We start from the raw sequence: 21,738 nt of genomic DNA, 5'->3' as shown, positions 1-21,738 counted from the left end.
CTGATTGGTTGTAGGTCTATCCAATTGAGTGCAGAGTTTGTTTTTTACTGGTTCGGTTAAGACGCCCCATAATTCAAGTGCAATGGATGCCTAGAAACAGATATTAAGAAAGCTCAGGTTAATAAAGAATCAGTCATAGCAGTTTTTTTCGATGTCAAAAAAGCATATGACATGGTTTGGAAAGAGGGGTTAATGATTAAACTTGATACGATAGGAATAACAGGTAGAATTTATAATTGGATTAAAGATTTTTTGTTTGATAGATTTATTCAAGTCAGAATTGGGAAGGCTTTATCTGGAAGATATATGGTGGAAAATGGTACCCCCCAGGGCAGCATCATTAGTCCAGTACTCTTTTCAATCATGATAAATGATGTATTTTCTCAAGTACAAGGGGATATTGGGCGATCATTGTTTGCTGATGATGGGGCATTGTGGAAGCGGGGAAAGAATATTAATCATATTACCAGGAAAATACAAGAGGCAATTGAAGAAGTAGAAAGATGGTCATATTTCAGTAGATAAAACAAAAACAATCATGTTTACTAGGAAAAGAGGCATTGACACACAGATAAAGATGTATGGGCAAACTATTGAGCAAGTTAAAGTTTTTAAGTTTCTGGGTGTGTGGTTTGATGCTAAATTATCATGGAAAGAACATATTCAAAAGACAGATACTAAATGTAAAAAGATTTTAAATGTGATGAGATGCCTAAGAGGATCAGAATGGGGAGCGAGTAGAGCGGCAATGAAAAATATCTATATAGCATTGGTTAGATCAGTTTTAGATTATGGAAGTATTGTTTATGACTCAGCAGCAAAAACTTTATTGAAGAAGTTGGATGTGATACAAGCTCAAGCTCTGAGACTTTGTAGTGGTGCTTTTAAAACGACTCCTGTATCTGCTCTTCAGGTAGAGGTTGGTGAAATGACGTTACAAATCAGACGAAAGCAGTTAATGATGAACTACTGGGTAAATCTTCAAGGTCATTCAGAAGACCGCCATCCAACAGTAAAGGTACTCCTTCCTTGCTGGGAAAAGGAAAGATCTAAACAGAAGTGTTTTGCATGGAATAGTGGCAAAGAAGCAAGAGAAATGGTTTTAAGTCAGAAAAGATACATTGCTACAGTACCGTTATCAATAACTCCACCTTGGATGTTTCCTGCAGTGTTTTTGGATTTTTATATGCTAGAATTAATGAAGGTATTTAAAGAAACTGGAGACATTGCAGCTATTGTTGAAGATAGAATACAAACTGTATATCAAGCATTTACTGCAGTATAAACTGATGGATCTAAAGATCCAAATACAGGGAGAACAGGTTTTGCTTTTAGTTGTCCATCCTTAAACATTTTTTATAATAGGAGAACATCAGATAATTTGTCAGTATACACTGTAGAGATGATGGCAATAGCAACTGCACTACAGTGGATAGAAGGCAATCAAAAAGATTATACTTTGTACAGATTCATGTTCAGCGTTACAGTCATTACAATCATTCACATCTCACAGTCGACAGGATATAGTTAATGAGAGATATATGAAAATCTGTATTTAAAAATATGAACATCATGATAATATTTATGTGGATACCAGCTCATAGGGGGATAAAGGGTAATGAAAAGGTTGATGGATTAGCAAAGCAGGCACTGGAAAATGAGGACATCATGAATATCTCACTTAGTAAATTTGAAGCAAAAGCAGTAATTAAAACATTTACCACTAACGAGTGGCAACAAAAATGGGATACAGGAAATACAGGACGTCAGCTTTATGAAATACAACGGGAAGTAGGAGAGGTGAGGAAGACAAGAAGAAATACTAAAGAAGAAACTATTCTAACAAGATTAAGGGTTGGGCATACCATGCTGAATAAAACCTTAAAATTAATAAATAAACATCCAACAGGATTATGTGAGCACTGTAGAATGGAGGAATCAGTAGAGCATGTTATTTGTGTCTGTCAAAAGTATACTAATGAACGATAAACAATGAAGAATGAACTTAGAAAGGTGGGAGTGGTTGAGCTTAAGCTTAAAAATATATTTAATTATGGATTTGAGAGTTTATTTTTGTATCTCAAGAGAACAGAGCTGATTAAGAGAATTTAGAATTTAGAGTTTTTTTTTTTTTTTTTTTTTTAATGCTGACCAAAACTTAATTATATTACTTTTCATTTTACTTCTTTAATAAAACAAGCAAAATGTAATGTTTAGTTATATGACAGCTGTGCATGAACACACACTAGACAAATACAGCTGATGTGAATACATCTCCATTTACAGTCAATTCATGCATTAATTCATTGCTTATTAAAATATATACATTTACTGATAATAGCATAATTAATAAGTAAAGAATTAATAAAAGTAATAATGACAAATAAATGCATATACAAGTCAACAACACACGAAACAAAGCTTTATTCAAATGTATTGATCTAACAATCAGGTATTTACAGTCCTGTTGTCATCTCAACACAGCTGTGCCAATTCTGCAGCTTTATTCTGATCAAGCAGCTGATGAACACCTTCATCATCATGTTCCTCACTGCTGAAGATGATGATGATGATAATGGACCCCTGAACCCCTCAACCTTGGAGCAGGAGTGGGAGAAGATGTGCGGGACAATCTGCTGCTGCAAACATTCATGTGCTCTCCATCAGCAGATTAAAACATTTTACATTTAATTCATGTCAGCATTCTGTTTCTTGCATATTTCATTTCATATTTTTCAATTGCTAATTCTTGTCATGGCTTCATTAGTTTTGTGGTGTGGTGGTCTAAACCACTGAGCTGGTCAGCAGAAGGTTGCTGGTTTGATCTCTGCAGCGTCTCCTCCAGTGTGTCCTTGATCGAGTCACTTGGAAGGAGGAGTGATGGAGGATCTCGTCCATAACACTGAACCATTCCCAGGATCTGCTGTGGCTCTCCATCCTCAGTGCTCACACCAGTCTGAGGACATTCACATCCTACAATAATGCACAAATATAATACAAAAGCAGTCATTTTAACAACACAATGTCATTTGATTTCTGTATTAGAAATAACAAAATGATCTTACTTTATATTTTGTTACTTACTTTATATATATTTTTATTTTGTTTCAGGTTTTCCTCTTTTTTTATCTAACAAATACTGTCGTCAGCTTTTCTTGCAGGTCCTGCTCCACCAAAGCTCTGCAGCAAATGCACAGACATCAAGAATCAGAAAAGTGCTGTAATAAGTCTGTTTAAATTCCAATAATTAAAATAAACTAGACTTTAGATTTAAATAGACTTTGTATTCATTTCTGTAGTATCCTCACTCAAAGCCTTTGATGGCATCATTCCCCAGACATCAGACAAGATTCAAGTTTCCTCTGAGATTTATGTGCTCAAATCTACATTCACATGTTGATGATGTGTTAACTCACTTCTTATCCAATACAAATGTTCCTTAATTTATTAACAATACTAATGGACAAATAAAATAGATTAAACTTATGTGTAGTTACTGTAGATTTGTTTATTTACATTATTTTCATTCATGTAATGTAAAAGTGTTGACAACAGTGAATAATAGCACACACACATCACTCATAATACGTAATCCAGCACTCATAAGTCATAATATTTGAAGATGATGTTCGTGTCAGATGTTAAACATTTAGTAAGCATCTTTAAAGATGTATATGGTTTAGAATATGTAAATCCACTTTGGAGAATTAAGGTGTGTTTATCCCGTTATCTATACATAATAAATCGTGTTTTTACTGCAAAATCACAACAATAGTGTCTAGCATCTTTACACATTCAGCAGTTTACTCTACAGTAGTTCAACAAATGTATTTTTGGTTTTCAATACTCACATTTGACAGCATCCGCGCCGCTTTTCTCCTCCGTGTTCGATTATGACGTATCCTCTCCCGTGGCCTGCTGGGATAGAAAAGTATCCAGCAAGGAATACTTCAGAATCTGGGCGGAAGCAGTAGGCCATCCGGGAACTCCTCGACTACTTTATGATTACTGAGGTTTCTGACATACTTAATTGCTCGCCTACTGCTTTCCCCTATTATATATTAGGTAAGTAGGCGGTTTCGGACGCACTTTAAGTAGGCGCACGTCCGAATCTCGCGAGAATTAGTACGTCACGCAGGTAATTTTCGCCTACTCTTTTTGCTTCAGACATACTTATTCGCTCGCCTACTGCTTTTCCCCTACTAAATAGTAGAGAAGTAGGCGGTTTCGGACGCAGCCATTCTGCCTAGAATATGAGTATGACGAAGTCAGGCTACAGCAGAGCAGAAGCAGCGCGTATTTTTTCGGCGTCCATGTTAAAGGTGCGGTCACACTGCACTTTTCGTTCCATTGACTTCCATTCAAACGCATGCGAATGCGTCAGACCGGAAACGCAAGCTCGTGCGAAAAATTTCGCTGCGTTCCAAAGTTCAAGTTTGGTGAACTCTGACCTAAGAATTCGCATCACGTGAAGACGCGACCAGTAGAAGATCGATTCGTCAAGGCATGACCTCTTGGCTGAATTAAAAGAATTATATTTTTGCAGTAAAGTCGAGTAGGTTCTATATTTTTACATTTTAAATGTATTACTTTAAGTTATGTGTTGAATTCATGTTTATAAAAAGACGCTGTAGACCGTGACGTCATATCACGACCGTTACAGCATCCGAAAAAATTTCGCACGTTCAAAGGCTTAACCATAGACTGTAAAAAAATATGGACGTAGCGTCCGTGACGTCACCCATAGAGTTCTGAACAGCAGTTTTGACGCCTAAATGAGGCCACGGCAATCTTAGCTGCGCGTCACCGCGCGTCACTCCCGGATAACTGAAAATGGGCAAAGAGGCGGGGAGGTGGTTTGAGCTGATATGACTGGTTGCTGAAACCACGCCCGCCTAGCTCGACGTGACCATGTTAGCAGCAAAGGAGCTATATATCTATCTAAGATACGATCTAAAATATTAATAAAGATAAGTTTTATCATCAGAACGTTCTAAAGGTTTACTGTCAATCTACGGTGTTTTTTAAGATATAGATGCTCCAACACCAGTAGTGTTGGTTGTGCAAATAACAACATGGAAAATCAAATGGGACTTCATACCTTTATAATGAAATAGAGATCGCGAGATGAATCCAATCCGTGGCACTTGGGTAAAATATGAATGTCCATTGCAAAACAAAAAAACATGTCACATTTCTTCTGAATGATCTGCTCTCTGTCATCGTTCTTCAAGAAAGGATGCAATCTGAGCAGCGATCGTATCTAACAAACAAATGAGCCCGTGTCCAAAGTATATTTTTTTCAAAATAGTGCAGCAGTTTTAGTTTATAATATCCAAGCAGTGCTGTCGGATTTTGATATCCTCCCGCCATTGTCATTGCAGTAAATCTCACAACCAAAACTTTCAGCCAATGCCACAATCCAACAACGTGTGTTCTGTGTCTCTTCCCCATGCATGCACATCTACACAGACACACATCAGTCTCGAATATTATGCAGCAAGCCATATTTTATAATTGTATAAAATAATCGAGCACAAATACGGCTGAGATGCCAAATTCAGCGGCAGCTGAGGTAACATGACGGCTCACAGACAGCAGCGCAATATACCTGTCACTCAAGTGACCACGCCCTTAATTATGCAGAACTTTAAGGCTTAATATAATTTAAACAGATAAGTTATAAAAAAATTCACCCCCCTCAGAGTTGTCATGAAGGGCAAAAATAGCAGTATAGACCAAAACCACAATTTGAACCTTGTAACTTGTAAACATGTTTTTTTCTGATATAAACTCGGCCAATTTAACATGGGACTCTATGAGATTCTGCTCTCTTTTGGAGCCTGTCCCTAGCGGCCAGTCGATGAATCGCAGTTTAAGTTACTTCCGTATTGGCTTCACGAGAGAAAGGGGGAGGTTGTATGGAAGGCCGTTTCAGCATAAAAACGTTCCAGCGTTACTGGTCGTAATTATATTTTTACTAGTAACAATTAAATTAAAGAGCTCTATAATTTAATTTGTACTAGTAACAATTACAATTACAGAGCTCTATAATTCAATTTTTACTAGTAACAATTATAATTGTAGAGCTCTCTAATTCGGTTTTTACTAGTAACAATAACAATTATAGAGCTCTACAATTAAATTTTTACTAGTAACAATTACAATTACAGAGCTCTATTATTAAATTTTTACTAGTAACAATTCCAATTAGAGAGCTCTACAATTCATTTATTACTAGTCATATGTCTCCATTGACTTCCATTCATTTTTAATTATAGAGCTCTGTAATTCAATTGTTACTAGTAACAACTGGGATTATAGAGCTCTCTAATTGAATTCTTACTAGTAACAATTACAATTATAGAGCTCTCTAATTAAATTTTTACTAGTAACAATTACAATTATAGAGCTCTGTAATTCAATTGTTACTAGTAACAATTACAATTATAGAGCTCTCTAATTGAATTCTTACTAGTAACAATTACAATTATAGAGCTCTCTAATTGAATTCTTGCTAGTAACAATTACAATTATAGAGCTCTCTAATTGAATTCTTACTAGTAACAATTGAATTACAGAGCTCTTCAATTGATTTATTACTAGTAAAAATACACATTAAAGATATGTGTAATTGCAGAGCTTTATAATTGAATTACAGAGCTCTCTAATTAAATTGTTACTAGTAACAATTGAATTAGAGAGCTCTCTAATCATAATTGTTACTAGTAACAATTGAATTACAGAGCTCTCTAATCATAATTGTTACTAGTAACAATTCAATTAGAGAGCTCTGTAATTCAATTATAGAGCTCTATAATAAAATTGTTACTAGTAAGAATTCAATTGTAGAGCTCTCTAATTGCAATTCTTACTAGTAATAATTAAATTATAGAGCTCTCTAATTCAATTGTTACTAGTAACAATTTGATTATAGAGCTCTATAATTGAATTACAGAGCTCTCTAATTGAATTGTTACCAGTAAGAATTAAGTCACAGAGCTCCATAATTCAGTTCTTACTAGTAACAATTAGAATTAGAGAGCTCTGTAATTGCAATCTTACTAGTACAAATTGAATTACAGAGCTCTACAATAGCAATTCTTACTAGTAACAATTGCATTACAGAGCTCTGTATTTGGCGACATATCATTATGCTAATCGTGCCTTATGCATATTCAACTGGGGTGGCGTAACTTTGTTTTACAATGTGGGTGGGACAAGAATGTGTATGGGGGGGGGTATGTTGTATTATTATTGCAATAATAATAATAATAATAATAATAATAATAATATGATATTAAAATTATAAATGTGTTCAAATATGATAGTTTTCCTACATCTGCTATAATACAATGTCGTTAGTCTCGAGAGTATGTACATTAGTTAATAAATACGACGATCCGCCTTTGATAATTGAATGTCCTGATGGATTAGTGGCAGTTTCTCCGTTTAGAGTGCAAGAGGTTCCTGGTTCTAATCCAACCATGTGTAGTTTCTTTTTTCTCATTAAAACCAAAGATTTTCATCAGTGATTGTATATCAAGAGCAGGGACACGTTTATATGTATTTTGTTTTTTTGTGATTTCAACATATCGAATAGACCTTATGTAGCCCCGCCCCTTTTCAGCGTTGCGCTCGTTGTCTTTTGACTTCCGGTTTGTATTTCCACAGCGATATTACATTTATGAATGAACTGCTCGTTTTAAAATCTTCCCGATCTACTGACATTTGTTTAGACATCTGATTTAAATATAACAATGCTCATGATAACTTTCATTAACTCTACAACAAGTAAATCCACTTAACCAACTAATTATTCTTTGACAGCGATGCCATAGAAATGTACAGAGCTACCGCAAAACGGAAGTTCAAAGACAATTTTATAAAGATGGCGGCGCGCTTGTTTCTCTGGTAAATAAGGTCTATAGAGAGTCTCCGCAACAGCGATAGAATGAAGTGCTAATCCGTGTGCACGAGCGCTGTGAACCCTGTTGCACGCGCCTCTGATAACAGTGACAACGAGCACTCAACAACATAATTTCAAAAACAACACATCCCAGCGCCAAATCGCCTATTATTAACACAAATTGATAATCAACTAGAGGTGTTTATTTTGTATTAGATATCCGCGATAATCATTCTATTATTGCATAACAATACTAAACACTGTAAATATTTAAAATGAATTTATACTCCTTAATATCAAGTTTGTCAAAACACTTTGGGTGGCTTAGGGCATTTCACCCTATATTATGTCCAGTGACATGGAGTGTTCTTGGCTCTTAGCTTTACCAATATACAAAGGTGAAAGAATATAACGACTAAATATAGGCTTTCATCTCAGGCATCATCTTAATTTTGCTTTAATGTGAACATGATTAATATGTTACCTAAGTCTGTAAAATATTGCAGGATACTTTAGAACCACACTACAGGGCTTTTATTTTGAAACTCACTTTTGTAGGCGGGAAATCTGCAATCTGTTTTGCATCTCATGAATAGGAGTTTTTACTAGTAATAATACAATTATAGAGCTCTCTAATTCAGTTTTTACTAGTAACAATTACAATTAGAGAGCTCTGCAATTGAATTCTTACTAGTAATAAATGAATTGTAGAGCTCTCTAATTGGTATTGTTACTAGTAAAAACTGAATTATAGAGCTCTACAATTCAGTTGTTACTAGTAAGAATATAATTGCAGAGCTCTATAATTCAATTAGAGAGCTCTACAATCATAATTGTTACTAGTAAAAATTGAATTATAGAGCTCTATAATTGTAATTGTTACTAGTAAAAATTAAATTATAGAGCTCTTTAATTTAATTGTTACTAGTAAAAATATAATTACGACGAGTAACGCTGGAACGTTTTTATGCTGAAACGGCCTTCCATAGAGGTTGCCGCTTGGGCTTAACAGATGAGAGCGTTCACACCGCACGCAGAGGCTGCGCGGCAGCACGGAGCAGGAACAGAGCAGAAGCAGCAGTGCCGCGATCGTTTCGGCGCTGGGTCTATTTTTGCTGCGCTGCTAACGCTCAATTAAAGTGAAAGTACACCTTTGATGGACAAAATAAATATGATTTCACACAAAAAGTGCTCAAAATGCACAGAATAAGCATATCTAGTGTGTTTTAACAAGAATTTAAGTAGGCTATGTCATGAAAGAAAAATCAATATTAAAATATATTTATAGAAGATTTACTCATTTAAACTTGTTTTTAATTATTCAGTTTGGGCTAAAGTATGGTATATTATAGAAAACTAAACTAGCCAGAAAATATGATATATAAACATTATTTTAGTTATTACACAGACAGCAATATAGGCTCTTGCATACCCAAATCAAACCCGAGTTTGCTGGCTTTTTCGCCGAGTTTGCAGTCTTGTAAACATGTTCATGCGTCAGATTATGTAAAACACAAAGCTTACCTCATTTGTGTGCAGCAATGGATGACACGAGGCTTTTATTTATTTTTTATTTATTTTATGTTTATATGCGAGTGTTGTACACCTTGCATGTTAACAAACTTTCAAGACTATCAAGTTTAACAATGACCAATTATAAAAACAAATTTATAGCTGTCTTTGTAAAAAAAAATGCTCACTTTATATGTAGCTTCGAGCCGCTGCTGTGACGCTGTACAAACGCTTCCAGTGTGAATACTCGCGCATCTCTGCAGCTGCATTTCACGCTAACGCTCTGCTGCCGCTTGCGGTGTGAACCCGGCCTTAGATGTCTCCCTAATCAAACACACCTGATTCAACTTAGCTCATTAGTAAAGACTCCAAGGCTGTGTTTGAAATCGCCTCCTATACCCTTAAATAGGGCACCATTTCAGGGGACAGCCATTTGTAATGGTGTCTGAAACCATAGTGGACGATATTGAGTGCACTCATTCAATCCCTCAATGTGCCGCAATAACGAGTGTACAACCAATGCACGCTCAACGGCTAAAGAATACCCATAATGCACTGTGAGAGTTCTCGTGTCTCGCCAGGAGATGGCGCCCACAGCTGAATCAATCATCCAGCATAATATCATACAGGTATAAGTTCCTTTTTAATTGATCATTAAATTGTTTAATTAAGGTTTGTCCATGCTAATTTCCATGGCAGAGTTCAACATATATTTTTATTGCTACTGGAGCTGCCAGTTTGCTATGTTTCAAATGATTATTAAACAGCAAGCACAAACTTTGCAAAATTGGCAGCTCTTTCGGCGCACTCAGTGTCCGAATTCATTCACTCCTTCAAGTGGACTATATTAGTGGAGGAATGTAGGGAATAGTGAATGAGGGTATAGGGGGTGGTTTTGAACACAGCACAAGACATCAAATATGTGTGTTAGATAAGTGAGACATCAGAAGTGCTGGAGGTACTCCAGGACTAAAATTGGGAACCACTGAAATAAAGAATTACCTCTGTGAAATGTTCTACACAAGTCATGCTTTAGAAGGTGACTGTCATTATCAGACTAAGGGTGCTTTCACACCTGCCTCATTTAGTTCGATTGAATCGTACTAGAGTTCGTTTCCCCCTTTGGTGCGGTTCGTTTGGGCAGGTGTGAAAGCAGCAATCGCACTCGGGTGCGCACCAAAAGCGGACCAAATAAGCGTACCGAGACCTCCTTGAAGAGGTGGTCTCGGTACGCTTTCAAACGAACTCTGGAGCGGTTCGTTTGTGGTGAGAACGTGATCCAACCTCGAACAGACCCAACTGCAAAAAGTACTGATCATTTTTGGACTAAACCAGCTGCCGTAGTCAGCTGCGCTATGCATTATGGGATGAGGAAGTGTTTGTTGACAGTTTGCACTTTAGCATGGCAGCTCGCGGACAAACTTGGAGTTGTGAGGAGGTGCGGAGCCTCATAGAAATTTGGACTGATGACCATATTAGGTCCCAACTTTCGAAAACTCATAAGAACAGCGCGATCTTCTCATTGTTTAGCAAACAACTCAGGGAAAGGGGGTTTGATAGATCTGTGGAACAGTGCCGGGTTAAGGTAAAGAAGCTCCGCCAGCAGTACATCCAAGTGCGGGATGCACTTAATAAAACGGGCAGCTCGGGTAAGGAGAAAGACAAGTTCCCCTGGTATGATGACCCCGATAATATACTTGGGACAAAACCCGACGTCGATCCGGTGGATGTTGTTGAGTCCCATGAAAGTTCAACATCGTCCGCTTCCAGTGATGCTATTGATGCTAGCACTGTTGACCAAGCTACCGCATCTAATACCGATGTTGACGGTGAGTTTATTTCGTTTTTGCACTTGCCAATACAAAGCACTTACTTAAGAAATTATGGTGTAACTTTAGGCGTAGATTATTCTTTGCCATGCCTAATATGACGGCAAGTTATGTTACTTCACATTAACCAGAAGCAGTTATATATATATATATATATATATATATATATATATATATATATATATATATATATATATATATATATATATATATATATATATATATATATATATATATAACTGCTTCTGGTTAATGTGGAGTGACATAACTTGCCATCATATTGTGTGTATATATGTATGTATGTATGTATGTATGTATGTATATATATATGTGTGTATATTTATGGGACATTCTTTGTTTCACACACACTGCATTGCTTACATTGCAATATGCATTTAAATATATTTTTATATTTAAATCTGCATTAAAATGTCATAAGTAACAAAGATACTGTTTTTTTCACTAAACAGTGGGAGATTCAAGCAACATATCCTCTGATGTAGATGTCACAAACACCGTTGCTGATGCAGGAGTGTCTGATGATCCAAGTACAGAGAGCAGTGCCAATGAAGAAGGCATCATAGGAGAAAGACTGCCCATTCCTGGAGCCAAAGCTCGAAAAAGAAAGATAAAGTCTTGCAAAGCTGATGTTGACATCCAGGCATATATGATGGACAACAAAACGATGCTGACAGAACTGCATAGAGCTGAACAGAGCCAGGTGGCTCAAGAAGCTGCCTGTTTTGAGAGAATATTGAAGGCACAACAGGAGGCTGAGGAGAGAAGATTCCAGGTGATGCAGGCACAGCAACAGGCCACTAACCAGATGTTTCTGCAACTAATGGGCACTCTAGCAAGTGCACTGAATCCTGGTCAGCCTCCACCTCATTCCTCAACAATGCCAGCCTGGACCACGACACCCCCACCAACATCAATCCCTAGTGCTTGGTCCTTGCCCCACCTGTTTCAGCCAACTGCCCTGCTGCCAATGAATGATCCACATCACCACCGGCAATCAGAATCTCCATCCACCCAAGAAGAACATCCTAGCCCTTCATCCATTATACATGACATTAATAGTACATACTACTACAAGATGTAGTTTTTTTGTGGGGGGGGGTTGTTTTTGCAATCTAGGAAAGGCTTTGTTCGTGTAGGCCTTTAATGTGCAGTCATTTTGCTTTTTGAATTGTTCTGGAAGAAATTAATGTTCTGTTTAGTGTTCTGAAGAATATACTTAAAGCAGAAATGACTACACTGTGTTGTGTTTACATTTCCCAGAAATATGCTACCTCATTTGCATTACCTCTGGAGTACACGAGGAAGATATATAATTTAAAGTAAAAAGAGGACTTTTTTTTCTAATCAATGTTTTTGTAGCCAACATTTATGGCAAAGTTGCATTTGTCTGAAGTTAAACAGGCAAGTTTGGTGTTAAGAATGTTCTATTTTTTTAAGAACTGTGATTGTGTTTACATGTATAACATGGCTAGTCCAGTGGCCTAGAAACTGTTAGCAGGCAGTTGAAGGACTAGCTGGAGGCAAAGCTCCCTAAGACCACCACTTACGCACTGAAATAATGGCATAGTGCCTTTAGCTTACTGTTTATGTGTGGTCTTTCGCATGGGATCGAGGTTCAAATTACAAGCACTATGTTACCTAATTTTCATTTCATTTTTATTGTAATTTCAGACAATGTACCAGACACATAGCACTGTTGAAAAAAGACATTTTAATTTCAAAATGGAAAAAAGGTGTTCAGACGTGTCAACTTTACATTTGTTACAAATAAAACAGAAAATAAAACCTTTTAAAGCAAAAGTGTTTCCATTCCATTAATTTTAAATCAAACAAAATAAGTTTATATATGGTGGTTCCCTATACTAGTATATGAACATAAATGCTATGAATAACTGAAGATGAACTCATCGAGAGATAACAGCATAACATTTTTTTTAAACATACTGAATACTGAACTGAGTATTTGCAGGCTTTGGTCATTCATACTGTAGCAAAGTAGCTACACAGTGCATTTCTAACGTCGTGTTGCTGCTGTACATGCCCCTGCTCATCATGTACAGGTCCCTCTTCCTCTGCAACTCTTTCTTCCTCTGCAACTCTTTCTCCCTCCACAAATTCCTCCTTCTGTACCTCACAGAAATTATGCAGCACACAGCAAGCAGACACAATGCGGCTTACAAAAGTTATGTGGGCCTCATTTTCTTTAAGAAGGCAACGCCAGCGTCCTTTGAGGCACCCAAAGGCACGCTCAACTGTCATACGGGCTTGGCTTAATCTGTGGTTGAAGTTGAGCTGCTGTGGTGTTACTGCTCCTCCTTCTGGGTAAGGTTTCATGAGCCAAGTTAGTAGAGGGTAAGCCGAATCACCCAAAAGAAAAAGAGGCACATCGACCCCCTCAAACGCTTCAGTCCAATGAGGTAAAAGAGTGCCTGCACTGCCACGCTCATACAATGATGATAGGGAGAAAACACGGGCATTGTGTATCTTGCCTGGTCGCCCAACATTAATATCCCAAAATCTCATCCTATGGTCCACCACACCTTGCAGAATGATGGAATAGTCTCCCTTCCGGTTGTAATAACAAGATGAGTTGTCAGGAGGAGCTCTGATCTTAATATGGCTTCCATCAATCGCACCTGCCACCTGAGGGAATCTCCATTTGTCTCGAAATCCCTGTATTATCTGCCTGAACTCTGCTGCTGAGGGATGCTTGATATACAGAGGCTTCATTACCACATTTATGGCAGTCACAACCTCCTGGGTGATAGTGCAACATGTTGATAACCCAACACCAAACAGTTGTGAGATAGACCGGTACTCCAGGTTTGTGGCTAATCTCCAAACACAAATTGCAACTCGAGCATCAACAGGCACTGCCTGTCTATATTTTGTGTTTTGTCGGGTCAGCCAGGGCCGGAGAATGTCACAAAGGAGTCTGAAGCTGCCTCGTCGCATTCGGAAGTTTTTCAGCCAGTCTTCGTCTGTCCAGGTGGTGTTGATGTGGGGCCACCAACTATCACTTCGTGGGCATGTCCAAATCCTCCTGTGTTTAACAGAAATATGAAATTAATCATCTAGTCATTATGAAAACTTTCAGGAAATTATCTCTTAATTTACATTGTTATTATCATATGTAAACTAGGGATGGGCAACGAATTAATCGCGATTAATCGTTAGCAAAATAAAGGGTTGTGTTTATGTAATATATGTGTGTGGTCTGTGTATAATAATTATGTATAAATACACACGTGTATAAATTTAAGAAATATATGCATGTTTAAATAAATATATATTTACATATATTTTATAGTACATGTAAATATAAATATTTTATATATAAATCTAACATTTTTCTTAAATATATACATGTATGTGTCTGTATTATGTATAGTTATGTATATATACATAACTATTATAAACAGAACACACACATATATTACGTAAACACAGACTTTTATTTTGCAAACGATTAATCGTTGCCCATCCCTAATGTAAACTGATTTCATTGATATTGTTAGATGAATTAGGGCAATGTTATTTTTGCTATTAAAATATCAAAATGCTTTAACATAGGCCTGTAATATGGATCGATATCAAAACCTTCTGCTTGCTTATCAAAAAACACATAGCAACAAGGTTACCACACAACATCAAATTCAAGGACTTCCAGGCCCCAAAACAGCATAGTGAGAATGTTTAATGAGAACTCACAGAAAACTATTTCAAAGAGAAAGAGAGGGCATGACATTACCTGATAGATCGTTGGTAATATTTTTGGAGGATGAGTATGTCAGAGCCAAGAAGAATTAATGCACGCCTCCGCTTGAAGTGACGAGCGATGCGCGCTCGCCGTTTGCAGTGCATTAGAACGTTGTTTTCAAGCCGCATCCGCGCTCCATTATAAAATTGTATTGTTTGCATATTGTGGTGTATACAAACAATGTAATAGATTATGGCCAGGGACAAAACCAGCCCGCGCAGTCTTCTCTCCATAGTTGTGTTGTGTTGTGTTGTGTTGTGTTGTCTCCGTATTGTTTGCTGGCTTTTCCTCTTATGTTGTGATTTTCCCGCACAATCCTGACCAATCGAAAAGCAGTTTAGCAAATACGCCATGGCCAATGAGTGATGTGGATGTTGTCACGTGACTACATTTTGGTTCGTTTCAACTGGTTCGGACCAAAGCAATCAGTGTGGTGTGAAAAGGGACCAAAAAAGCAGAAAAATGCTACAATCTATAATTGTTTGCTCTTGGTTCGGACCAAATGAACCGAACTAGAGATGTGAAAGCACCCTAAGGGTGCTTTCACACCTGCCTCATTTAGTTCGGTTGAATCGTACCAGAGTTCGTTTGCCCCTTTGGTGCGGTTTGTTTGGGCAGGTGGGAAAGCAGCAATCGCACTCGGGTGCGCACCAAAAGCGGACCAAACAAGCGTACCGAGACATGCTTGAAGAGGTGGTCTCGGTACGCTTTCAAACGAACTCTGGAGCGGTTCGCTTGAGATGTGAAAGCAATCGACCCAGTTAACGGACCAACGAACCAAATGATATCATTTTCATAACGGAAAATATGATATAAAAATCAGTAATGTCTGATTCTGTGAGTGAGCACATTATTCACAATATCTGAAAGCCAACGAGCGCCTCTGGTGTGTAATTACACTTCTCCGTGCGAGAATGCTGTCCCGACGAAGTCTCAATTCCCGCTCTGCTTCATTATAAAATTCAAATGGTCTCTCTCGACAGACACACGGACAACAGGTCGCCTACTAGACAGCGCTGGGAAATCCAGAGATGGAGAGAGAGAGAAAGAGCGCGGGTTTGAATTTGCCGCAGAAAATATGAATTAACTGCGGGAGAGACGGCTACATTTATAAAGTGTTTGTGTGTGTCTCGACAGTTACAAATAAAGCCACAATAAGCTCATGGAGCTAGCTTGTCAATCATTATTTTGATGGATGACGCAGCGAAAACTCTGACCAATAAGAGGACAGTTGTACTCTCATGTGACTTGCCTGAATGCATTTTGGTATGCTTTGAAATGTTGCCATGTGAAAGCGAACCGAACCAAGAAGAAAATGCAACATTGTAACAAATTTAGTCTCTGTTTCGGAAAAAAACAAGCGATCCATAGGTGTGAAAACACCCTTAGGTTCAAACTGATACAGCACACGGTAAGGGGCATTACATTTCCAACACATGCTCTAAGCAGTAGAGCGATAACAACAGATTGAAGCTGGCTGACCAATCAGCGCAAACTGCACTTTTAGGAAGGTGGGTTTTAAAGAAATAAAAACTGTTTAGACAGAGGCTGAAAACAAGTGTTGCAGCAATGTAAATTAAAAGAAACATATTGAGTTTTTTCAACATTAAATGAAGTAGTAGACCCCTAAACAAGATTATGAACATACTAAATGTGGCAAAATAGAACCCCTTTAACAAAAAAGTAAGTACAAAAATTCTCTATCTTGTCAGTCAGGTTCGTAGTGTTGTCTTGGGTACATGCAAGCAAGCTGGTAATATGCAAGATTATAGTAAGTGTCCCTGCTTCTGCAACAATTTTAGACTTTAGACTTCCATTTGTCAATAAGTTGGGAGTCAATGATTTGAAAATTCTGGAAGTACAAGTACAAATACATTTAAATAGTTTAAACGAATGTATATGAACATTTAATCTGTGCCCAAGCAAAAGCGTCACTATTGTTCTCAGTCCTCTTCACATATTGAAATATAATGTAAACTGTCTGCTTTGGAAAATACATTTATGGATTCTCAATACACCCAGAAGACTGTAGAAAATTTTCAAATATTTATGAAGGTCACTCATAGACGTAAGCCTCCTTGAATTCTTCCAGGAGCTTCTGAGTAGCATTTACGAGCATTGCTATTTATTGCAGCAGTCAATAAGGTAAAAATAGCTCAATCTCCTTATGTTGCAAAGTAAAAAAAATATATATATATATTTTCAAGGAGGCAGGAACAATTATGAGATTCATCATGAGAATTTAAAAAGGTGCACATAATGACCATATATATTGTTACAAAACAATTTGTATTGTTTTGTAACACGTTTTACAAAACAATACAAATATCCTTTTTACATGCAATTCAATTGGGACCATAAAGTAACAGCATCTTTTGTTGCATTATGGAGGCAGAAATATGTTTCATGGATATTTCTGCTCTCCAGACTGCAGCAGTGTTTCTACCAATATCATTAATAATTCAAATAGAGTTTAGATTTAGCTTTTGTTTTTGATGGGGGTTATATTTCTAAGTTGTCTGCAGATTAGCTGTTGAAGGTCACAGCAATACACCTTGTTTCTTCAAGAACTATAAATGTCACATCAGAATATAATGGAGCTACATCTGAAGTTATGTATCATAATCCATGAAAATTTAGATACCATGTCCACTGCATTACAATGCATACATTTATACAATGTATTTATATTATTTATGCTTTACGTGTTTAAAATGTTTGAGTGAAATATTTAATATTGAAGATGCGCATTTGTACATTTCTCATGCACTGCTGTAATGGCAATTGAGAATGCTATAGAGATATACCTAAAGTGGTTTGCAGAACTTTGCATACTGGATGAGGAGTGCCATCTCTTTAAAATAAGAAATCATTTCAGAATCCTGCATATTACAATGCATTTTTGATTGTCCCATATCTTTGTTAATGTACATAAAAACTTCCTAGTCTGTAAGATTTTACATACTAGTCTTTAGAATTTTACATTTTAATATTATGTAGCCCTGTACAAAATTTCTATAAGTTACAGAGTATAAAAGATCATTAACAGTGTAACACACGCACATACAAAAAAAAAGAGAAGTTCATAAATAGAGTTCATGTTAGTTAAAATTGGGTAAAAGGTGTGCTTGTTAAAAGTATAAATATAATATGTAGAGTTTAATAAATAAGACTATTTACAGTTAAAGTTAAATTCATATAAAAAGTTTTTTGTTTCATTTGAGAGAAAAGTAGAAAAGAAGAAGCTGTGTTTATCAGTGTAATCTAACCTGTTACCTGTCACCTGTCAATCATTTAATTCCTGTTTTGCTTTTGGTTGTGTTAGTACTTGAGCCAATCAGAGTAACATCACTGTGTAAGGGGCGGGACTATTGGGACAGGTTTGTGTGAGGAGTAGTGAGCACGCATGAAAAACGTAAGAACAGACGCTATGATGAGAGCGCTAATGAAGGAGGCATCGTGGTGTGGGAAGCATTAGTGTTTTGTTATGAAGGTCGACTACTCGTGGTCCTTACAACAAAAAAAAACTTTGGTGACCTGCAAGAGGTGAATATGATTGTGTATGCCTGTAATTTTGTGCTATATCGAACTGTTATAGTTAAGAGACTGGATGTATAATGTGGTTAGCGACATGCTAATTAGCGGTAGCATTCTGTGCCAATGTGCTCATATGTTGTAGTTTTAGCATTGTGATATCTCTAAAGCTAAAGCAAAGCTAACGCTAATTCAATAAGAAATAGTGTTTGATAATGTGGCTCAATTCAGATAATATGCTTTAAGGAGACGGACGTTGGTGAGAGAGAGACTGGTTTTCCAACCGAAGGCCCTGCTGTTTCTGCCTGCTGTTTCTGTGTGCCCTGCCATGATCGGCTGTGCTTTGCTTCTTCCTTTGCCATTACCATCGCCATTACCATTGCCTTTGCTGTACTAACTTAACCTGGATTTCGTGAGTACTACCATTCACATGCACGTGTTTTTTTTTTTTTTTGTTTGTTTATACTCAGTTTCTGAGTGAAGCGGCCATTCCAGTTTTCAGGCCTCACCGCACACAAAGTGGCATCGAACAGGCCTGCAACGGGGTTGGACATTTTTTCAGAGGGAATGAATAATTGTTTAATTTCAATATAACCACAGAAAGGTTTGTTTTCCTTTTGGAAAAGTGAAGTTTTTCTTTTTGTTTGAGTTTTTTTCCCCCCATCTTTTCATGCCTATGTGATTTGTTTTATTTTATTCTAAGATACATTTATCTTTTATTTAATGTTGTAAATAAATACTTGTGAATATTTTTGCAATCAAAATACAGTTGTGGTGGTCTTTATAAGAATAGCCAAGAGTATTACAAATATACATTTATTAAGTAACATATAAAACAAGTTGTATTTCCCTACAACGAGCCCAGGCCCAGTCTCATTGTATTAACCACTCCAGCTTTATTTTCTAACTACATGGGACCTGGGTTACAATTAGAAACAGTGCTAATAATTTGAGGGTCTCTGGTGGAGCCAAGGGTGGGAGGAGCCATGGCGATACCAACAGGTCGACAGGCGGAGTTAGAGCGAAGGGAACAGAGGCCACAGGATTCTCTCGCTCTGGCAAGGCTAGTAGTTGCATGGCCTGAGGCTCTGCGTCACAGCAAGGTATAACTGGGAATGGCGAAAGGCTACAGGCATCTAGCAGAGGAGGAGCTGGAGGACTGGCTGAGCTTTGCAGTGATGGTGACAGAGGTAAGATTGACAAGATCAATGATGGTAATTCCAATTCCTAACAGGTTAATGAAACAGTCTCAGTGCTGTCTTGAAACAGCGATGATTTAGAACAAACAGACAGATCACAGTCCATACCTGTTAACGATACAGTCTCTTTAAACAGCAGTGATCCAGAACAGACAGATAATACCTGGTGGGATAGGGTGGGAGATAATACCTCTGCATTGAAGTCCATCAGCCAGTCCTCAGTCTCTATTTCCACCAGTATACCCTCAGCCACCAGTGTCTTGGGCTTGCACCCCTGGTCAGACTCACTTTGGGGCTCCTCTTCCAGGGCGAGGGTCAGTGCTGTCCTCTTCTCCTCGGCTTCTGGCTGACGTGTTGGTAGCACTCCATCTGCAGGGGGTTCACACGATTTCTACGTGGTTGAGGGTGGTGAAATTAGCTCTGGTTCAGCTGTGTTCTGGACCGGGGGTAGACACTCACCAGATACCAGATGATGGCATCCCTCCAGTTCAGTCCAGAAGTGTCTGGGAGGTCTACAGGGTGGTGATAATTAAACCAGATCCAGAACAATGACTTCAAGACGGCAAGACGATAGAAGTTTCAGTAAAACTCAAAAAATCTAGTAAAAATCAAAACAGCAAGCCACAATACATAATCCATATTTGGCCGGTGAAAACAAAACATGCAGGTTATATAAGTGGGACTCGCGCTACCTAAAGGCCAGTTGCTGCTATTTGTTGCTGGATTTTCTGTGTGCTCTCACCAGGTGCAATTGCAAAGTGACGGAGGAATTGAGCTCTGCACGGTTTGCCCTGCCTGGTGCAACATAACTCGCCTGCCACATGTATATGCATTTAGTGCATCATCTTTTAACCCCACACTAAATCATCTCCAAACTATTTTACCAGCCTGGAATGTTCAGTGGTGTGGCTGCTACGCAGCCTGCTTCACGCAGTCAACAATTACACACACATGCATGCTCATTACACACGCTAATTAAAACTTAAGCAGGTTTCATCAGGTTTGAAAAGACACAAAAGTAAGCATGTATTTTTTTACTGTATCATACCAGGCAGGGCACTTTGAGTTGCAGGGGTTAGAAAATCTCTGGTAGTAAACCAAAGGGTGTACCTTTCATGCATGCTATGCGTGGGAGTGATGCCTTGTGAGTATAGACTGACCCAAGAACATTTGTTCCATTTATAATGAGTAGCCCTTTCCAAAATTACAGGTTCAAAACAGTTTTGATGTTGAGAGACAGGATCGGTGCAATCACTAATTCACGAGTTACAAATAATCAGATAGAATAAATAGTATGCGTATTTGGCGTGATGTCCGAGGAGAGGGCTCCGAGCTCACTATTTTGGCCTGAACCCAGAGTACTCCCCCTGTATTTCTGGTTAGGAAAGTAATCAGGTGAGTGTGTACTGGTGACTGCAAGTATGGATGGATCCTTCACTGTCATCGCACCTCCTTTTCTTCTTCCCAAACTCCTCCGTGAGAGATATGAGACTGGTGAGATGTACAGGTGGCACCGGCGTCGGTCCATTCTCATGGCCCCGTCCTGCTTGCCACATACTGCCATCACCCCTCGCAGACGGGGTACCCACGATACTGTGCTCTACTCCTCCCCCTCTGGAGAGGACCAGTCACGGCAGCCGCAGCACCTGGGGGTAAAGACAGACGAGGCGAGAGAAAAGGAGACAGAAGCATGAGTAGAGACAGAGGTTCCCAGACACACTGCCACTCAGTCCTCAACCAGCTGAAAGACTCTTATTCGCGGTGCCATGCGACTGTACTGGACATCCTTTGGTGGACGCCTCAACGCTCCTCTGCCTCCAGGGGGACTGTGATGGCTCCTCCGGTTGAGGGCATTCGGTAGCGAGTCCCCCGTACCCTGCTCCTCCCTAAACATGGTGGACAGCAGCAGGCTCCAGCCTCCTGGGAAAATGCACTGACTCCTCCGCTCCCTCTCGGACGGCAGCCACCCCTCCT

General features: G+C 38.3%; 1 protein-coding gene and 1 long non-coding RNA gene across 2 annotated transcripts; one reads left to right on the top strand and one right to left on the bottom strand.

Annotated features, from left to right (window-relative positions):
- Window positions 1-2,167: 2,167 nt before the first annotated feature.
- LOC125278757 lies at window positions 2,168-4,231 on the bottom strand. The gene is made up of 3 exons (XR_007187265.1): window positions 3,852-4,231; window positions 3,085-3,180; window positions 2,168-2,973 (listed from the first exon to the last, which is right to left on the bottom strand). It is a non-coding gene; the product is annotated as an uncharacterized LOC125278757 (long non-coding RNA).
- Window positions 4,232-10,665: 6,434 nt separating this feature from the next.
- LOC125278120 (zinc finger and SCAN domain-containing protein 20-like) lies at window positions 10,666-13,071 on the top strand. Its single transcript, XM_048206954.1, has 2 exons — window positions 10,666-11,250; window positions 11,721-13,071. Exons 1-2 carry the CDS (start codon window positions 10,824-10,826, stop codon window positions 12,350-12,352), a joined length of 1,059 nt encoding a protein of 352 aa, XP_048062911.1. The 5' UTR covers window positions 10,666-10,823; the 3' UTR covers window positions 12,353-13,071.
- Window positions 13,072-21,738: the final 8,667 nt, after the last annotated feature.

Source organism: Megalobrama amblycephala, linkage group LG11 (assembly GCF_018812025.1).
Source record: "Megalobrama amblycephala isolate DHTTF-2021 linkage group LG11, ASM1881202v1, whole genome shotgun sequence".
In the NCBI taxonomy this organism is placed as follows: Eukaryota; Metazoa; Chordata; class Actinopteri; order Cypriniformes; family Xenocyprididae; genus Megalobrama; species Megalobrama amblycephala.
The sequence above is the reverse complement of the archived record's forward strand: the minus strand, read 5'-3'. Positions and strand labels throughout refer to the sequence as shown.

What these genes read in the sequence shown, in the direction of transcription:
- LOC125278120 (XM_048206954.1), top strand. Translation starts at nt 10,824, where the DNA reads ATGGCAGCTCGCGGACAAACTTGGAGTTGTGAGGAGGTGCGGAGCCTC. An exon ending in ATCTAATACCGATGTTGACG is followed by an intron (nt 11,251 to 11,720) that starts GTGAGTTTATTT and finishes TTCACTAAACAG; the next exon opens with TGGGAGATTCAAGCAACATA.